Source organism: Aotus nancymaae, unplaced genomic scaffold (assembly GCF_030222135.1).
Source record: "Aotus nancymaae isolate 86718 unplaced genomic scaffold, 86718_ANA_hifiasm-v0.15.2.pri h1tg000062l, whole genome shotgun sequence".
Classification (NCBI taxonomy): Eukaryota; Metazoa; Chordata; class Mammalia; order Primates; family Aotidae; genus Aotus; species Aotus nancymaae.
In genome coordinates, this window is record NW_026988476.1 from 33,286,225 (window position 1) to 33,292,696 (window position 6,472).

The 6,472-nt window shown below is 46.7% G+C and overlaps 1 protein-coding gene across 3 annotated transcripts in view; it reads right to left on the reverse strand.

The window, feature by feature from the left end:
* CATSPER2 (cation channel sperm associated 2) overlaps window positions 1-6,160 on the reverse strand; it is a 31,358-nt gene extending 25,198 nt beyond the window's left edge. For all 3 annotated transcript variants that reach the window (XM_012442152.3, XM_012442153.3, XM_064365985.1), the window contains exons 1-4: window positions 6,015-6,160; window positions 5,298-5,447; window positions 4,672-4,845; window positions 4,431-4,499 (exon numbers count right to left, since the gene is read on the reverse strand). In XM_012442152.3, the coding sequence (XP_012297575.2) occupies window positions 4,431-4,499; window positions 4,672-4,845; window positions 5,298-5,442 (388 nt within the window). In that variant the 5' untranslated portion in view covers window positions 5,443-5,447; window positions 6,015-6,160. The remainder of the gene's footprint in view (window positions 1-4,430; window positions 4,500-4,671; window positions 4,846-5,297; window positions 5,448-6,014) is intronic.
* Window positions 6,161-6,472: the final 312 nt, after the last annotated feature.

Here is a 6,472-nt window from a genome sequence, read left to right on the forward strand (position 1 = left end):
CAGGCACGCGCCACCATGCCCAGCTAATTTTTTGTATTTTTAGTAGAGACGGGGTTTCACCATGTTGACCAGGATGGTCTTGATCTCCTGACCTCGTGATCCACCCGCCTCAGCCTCCCAAAGTGCTGGGATTACAGGCGTGAGCCAACGCGCCCGGCCAATTTTGTATTTTTAATAGAGATGGGGTTTCTCCATGTTGGTCAGGCTGGTCTTGAACTCCTGATCTCATGTGATCCGCCTGCCTTGGCCTCCCAAAATGCTGGGATTACAGGTGTCAGCCACCATGCCTGGCCGAAAATATGAGATTTTAAAAGTAAGTCAATTTATGTTTAAAGTGCAAAACAGAACTACCAATAGCCAGCAGCAGAAGACACACACACATATTTTTGAGATGAAATCTTGCTTTTGTCGCCCAGGCTGGAGTGCAATGGCGCTATTTTGGCTCACTGCAACCTCCGCCTCCCAGGTTCCAGTGATTCTCCTGCCTCAGCCTCCTGAGTAGCTGGGATTACAGACGCCTGCCTTGGGGACCCCAGCTAATTTTTGTATGTTTAGTAGAGATGAGGTTTCACCATGTTGGCCAGGCTGGTCTTGAACTCCTGACCTCATGCAATCCACCCACCTCAGCCTCCCAAAGTGCTGGGATTTCAGGGGTGAGCCACTGCACTTGACTGAAAATAGATTTTTTTAAAGCCCTAACATAGTTTAGATCACTTTGTGATCTGAAAAAAAAAAAAAAGTTAAGCCTAAACGAAGTCTTAATGTTTATCATATGAATAGTCTATTCAAAGAAATCTGTTTATCACAAATAATTTCCTTTTGCAAAATCCCTCCTCCTTTTCTACCACAAGAATATGCTTAATAAGATAAAATGTCCATGAGCTTGCCAGGTAGTTTCCAGTCTGGCAATCTACCTATCTTCTCGCACAGTGATCATGTTTCATACTCAGTTAACTGTTTTACCAAATAGAATGGTTAGTGCTATCCTATTTTGATGTGTCTACTAGATCTAGGGCAGGGGTCCCAAGCCCCAGGCCACAGACTGGTACCAGTCCATGCTCTGTTAGGAACCCAGCCACACAGCAGGAAGTGAGTGGTGGGTATTACTGCCTGATCTCCACCTCCTGACAGATCAGCTGTGGCATTAGATTCTCATAGGAGGGGCAGCCCTATTATGAACTGTACCTGTGTGCTCCTTAGGAGACTCTAATGCCTGATGATCTGTGGTGGAACAGTTTCATCTTGAAACCATCCCTCCTACTCCATCCGTGGAAAAATTGTCTTCCATGAAAGCAGTCCCTGATGCCAAAAAGGCTGGGTATCGCTGAACCAGGGAGTCCTGTATATTTACTATTATTTACTTCATTCCAAGGCTTACTATAACCCTAGCCCTACAAGGTAAATACATGGCAGCAATCATACAATATAAGGGAACTATAAGTAACTTAGTTCAAAATCTTCACCATTATGAGGAGGAAATAAAACACCTCAAAGTATACAGTATACTGTAGTGGGTCAGTGACATCAATTATTGTTGTATTTTTAAATATATTTGACCTGACTGCACTAAAGGCCTATTTTATTTTTTTGAGACAGGGTCTGACCTTGTCACTCAGGCTGGAGTTCAGCTGCGTGATGGCTCACTGCAACCTCTGCCTCCTAGGCTCAAGCAATCTTCCCACCTCAGCTGCTGAGTAGCTGAGCCTACACACATGTGCCACCACACCCAGCTAATTTTTGTATTTTTTGTGGAGATGAATCTTCTCCACTTTGGCCAGGCTGGTCTCAAACTCCTGAGCTCAAGCGATACGCCCACCTCAGCTTCCCAAAGTGCTGGGATTATAGGCATAAGCCACCATGCCTGGGCCCCAAAGCTTATAGGGGACTTGGAGCTAGAGGCAGAGTTCTGAACCTCTTTTCTTCTAGTTCTACAGTGGCTACAGGCAGTGGAGATTTCTGTTTTTCTTTTCTTTTTTTTTCTTTGAGACAGAGTTTTGCTCTTGTTCCCCAGGCTGGAGTGCAATGGTACAATCTCGGGTCACTGGAACCTCTGCCTCCTGGGTTCAAATGATTCTCCTGCCTCAGCCTCCTGAGTAGCTGGGATTACAGGCATGCACCACCACACCTGGCTAATTTTGTATTTTTAGTAGAGATAGGGTTTCTCCATGTTGGTCAGGCTGGTCTCGAACTCCTGACCTCAGGTGGTCCACCTGCCTCAGCCTCCCAAAGTGAGCCACCGCACCTGGCCTGACGCTGGACATTTCTGTTGAGGAAAATATCCATGTGACATAAACAGCCAAGAGCTTCATAACTATGCCTTTCTCTTAAAAATTCCTCCGAGGTTGGGTGCAGTGGCTCATGCCTATAATCCCAGCACTTTGGGAGGCTGAGGCAGGAGGATCACTTGAGCCCAGGAGTTCAAGACCAGCCTGGGCAACATAGTGAGGCCCTGTCTCTACAAAAAAAACCAATTACACCGGGCACAGTGGCTCACACTTGTAATCACAGCACTTTGGGAAGCCAAGGTGGATGGATCACAAAGTCAGGAGTTCAAGCCTGGCCAAGACGGTGAAACCCCATCTCTACTAAAAATAAAAAAATTAGCTGGATGTGGTGACACATGCCTGTGATCCCAGCTACTACTTGGGAGGCTGAGGCAGATCATTGCTTAAACCCGAGAGGTAGAGGCTGCAGTGAGCCGAGATCATGCCACTGCACTCCAGCCTGGGTGACAGAGCAAGACACTGTCTCAAAAAAAAAAAAATCAAATTAGGCTGGTGTAGTGGCAAGCACGTGTAGTCCCAGCTACTCAGGAGGCTAAGGTGGGAGGATCAATTGAACCCTGGAGGTCAAGGCTGCAATGAGCCATGATCACACACTGCACTGCAACCTAAGAAACAAAGTAAGATTCAATAAAGTGGGAGACTTCCACACAAGTGAAAGTGAAACAAATAAGTACTTCTACTGTCCTTTCATCATTTCTGACCAGTTTTAGATTATCAACAAATGAGCTTACTGATTCTACAGACATCCTTATGTTCTGAATATGTTTCATATAATTTTTGTTTTGACACGGAGTCTTGCTCTGTTGCCCAGGCTGGAGTACAGTGGCGTGATCTCGGCTCATTGTAACCTCCGCCTCCCGGGTTCAAACAATTCTCCTGCCTCAACCTCCCAAGTAGCTGGGACTATAGGTGCGTGCCAACACACCTGGCTAATTTTTTGATTTTTTAGTAGAAACAGAGTTTCACCGTGTTAGCCAGGATAGTCTCAATCTCCCGACCTCATGAACTGCCTGCCTCAGCCTCCCAAAGTGCTGGGATTATAGGCATGAGCCACAGTGCCTGGCCTGTTTCATAGAATTTATTAAAGAATCATTTCCTTTTTAAGTAATTTTTTGGCTCAGCTAATATCTTAGCTGTATCTACCTTTGCAAATTTGTGAGCTTTCTTATTTGTACTTAAATAATCTTTCTAAATATATGTAAATGTTAGATTTTTCACTGATAGGCACCAGTATCTTTAACAGAAAAGGTTAATTCAAACAAATGTCAGGCTAAACTGACAACAGAAATAAAACTGGAAAAGAAATAAAACACATTCATTTTCTCGTGGAGTTGTTACATTGCTACATATACCTAGTTCTGTGTGTCTAGATATTCTGTATTTACTATACATTTGAGAGCCCTCCAAATGTTATTTATTTTTTTTTTGAGATGGAGTTTCACTCTGTCCCCCAGGCTGGGGTGCAGTGGCGTGATCTTAGCTCACTGCAACCTCCGACTCCCAGGATCAAGTGATTCTCCTGCCTCAGCATCCTGAGTAGCTGGGATTACAGGTGCCCACCACTACACCCAGGTAATTTTTTTATTTTTAGTAGAGACGGAGTTTTGCCATGTTGGCCAGGGTAATCTTGAACTCCTGACCTCAAGTGATCCAACCACCTCGGCCTCTGAAAGTGCCTGGGATTACAGGTATAAGCTACCAACCCCAGTCAACATTCCTAGATTTTAGCAGTTGCATAAATCCTACTCCAGGAGGCTTAATTGTCCCTATCACAATTCAAATGACATTCAAAAATGTAAAATGATCAATTTAGAAAAAAAAATTACTCCTACCCACTTCCTTTTTTTGAGACGGAGTCACATTCTGTCACCCAGGCTGGAGTGCAGTGGTGTGATCTCAGCTCACTGCAACCTCCACCTCCCGGGTTTAAGCAATTCTCTGGCTTCAGCCTCTCGAGTAGCTGGAACTACAGGCACGTGGCCCGGCTAATTTTTTGTATTTTTTTGTGGAGACAGAGGTTCACCATGTTGCCCAGGCTGGTCTCAAACTCCTGAGCTCAGGCAATCCGCCCGCCTCAGCTTCCCAAAGGGCTGGGATTACAAGTGCCCAGCCTCACTTCCTCTTTCATACAGTGTCAGTTCTTACCTATTTCAACCATCAATACGATTGTATTCAAAAAGATGAGGAAGATGATGAAGTTTGTGAAAAGAGGACCTGTTGTCTCTTAAGGAAACATAGAGTGGAGTTCTTTCTGATTTATGCAGCTGAAATAATAAGGGCAATAACATAACCAGTGAGAATAAGAAAAAGGAGTTTGGGGAGCAAAAAATAAGTCATTAGGCAGATGATGAACAGCCAGGATAAAAATAAGTGACATGAAGGATACACTCAAGGACCCATCTGGCCCATAAAGAAAGAGGTGGCCTCTGACTACAGCGCACATGAAGCTTGCTCAATAGCCTCTGGGCTTGTGAAATCTGTCCTGTATGTTGAGGCTTTATTGAGAAGCGCACTAGCTGTTGTTGATCTTCCCACATAAGTTTCTTCTGGCGAGAGGGATCTACAACAAAAATTAAAAAGGGATAGTGGATAAATATAAATAGAGCAGGTAGGTTTGGGAGCAGGGATATTGGTCAGATAATGAGTCCCCCCTAGTGTCTTAATGCTGCTCCTTCTCTTCTGGCAGCAACTAAGAATTCTGTTAGTTTGGAGTGAGGGAAATGTATTGCTTATGACCAACACTGTCCATACCCACAAAAGCGGCACGTTTACTCTCAAAGTTTTAAGTGTCTTTGGTAGAAACTTTTCAAAATCACCCAAGGCTAGTGGCTATGCTAGGTCTAAAAGTGAAAGACATGGATACTATCTCCTCAGTTTTATTTACAGGCCCTTGACTGATCAAGTTTGGTAAACCAGCAACCAAACCGACCTCCCCAGAATTTTCCACTCCTAAATGTGGAAAATGTGGATAGAAGTCTTAAATTTAAATAAGTGAAGAAATAGGCTGCTGACCAAGTAATTCCCTGATAGTGTGCCGCGGGACAGCTTGGCTCAAGCCTTGCAAATGCTCGATGAGAGAGAAAGTATCGATGAGACGTGAACGAACTGCATCAGCTCGGGGCAGCTGCGTCTGCCCTTCTTGGTGATAAGTGGCCATGTCTGCTAAGAAAATGGAAGAATCAAATGTCATTTCATTGTTGGAGCTGCACCAAGGATTATAGGTTTCCTGCCCCCTCCTCCCCACCCTCTTTTCACTTAAGATTCCTTAATGTACCCACATTTAGGAACTAGGAGGAGCTAGGAAGAACATTGTACTAAGACTCAGGGTTTTTTGAAACAAAAGGGGCCAAGACTGGTAAAGATATTGCACAGTCGACCAAGTGGCCAGGCATCTTCACTTTGTGATGGCATTTCTAATTAAAAACTCATTTAATAAAATAAAATAAACACACACTCATACATAAAAAAGGAGCAGCCACAGGGCAAGGGCCCAGGGCTGGAAATAGAAGAATCTGAGCTTCACCTGGGTCTGAGAGAACCCCGCAAAGAATGAGGTGAGGTTGGGGGAGGGCTTAGCCCGCCCCCCGAAAGAGAAACCAGGTGAAGAGGAACTGGACAAAATGCAAAAGCCTGACATTTTGAAAACGGGTCCAGTCCCAAGTATGTTCACCCCAACACTCCCTCAGGGGCTAGTTCCTTCTCCCCTCAATTTTCGCTTCTGGGCCTCACCTCAGCCCAGGTTCTCTTCGCCCACTCAGTTCTGACTTCACGCTTCCGCCTCCAGCTCTGAGCAAAGCTCCCTCCACGCAGGACGAGCTCAGGGTCGGCTCCCAGCCTCACTGCGCCCCATTCCCAGCTCCAGCCTGCCCGCCAGACCCCCCCAGGTTCCGGTTCGCCCCGGGCCCAGCCCAGGAACCGGCCTAGCCACGCTCGCCAAGGCCCTCGCCGCCTCCGCCCCGCCCTACGCTCCGGCCACTCGGCAGTTACCAGCTGGTCCCGCCCGCACGACGCAGGCGCAGCGCAGCCAATCAGCGGCTGCCACACAGCGGCCCGAGCCGGGCTAAGGGGTTGGGACCTCCGGCTGCAGGTCCGCCTGGGCCAGACGCGCGAGCGCAGACGGCCGCTGTGGGGACGCGCGCACGACCTCCACAGTCCCAGCCGAGCCCCGACTCTTCCGGCTGCCCCCA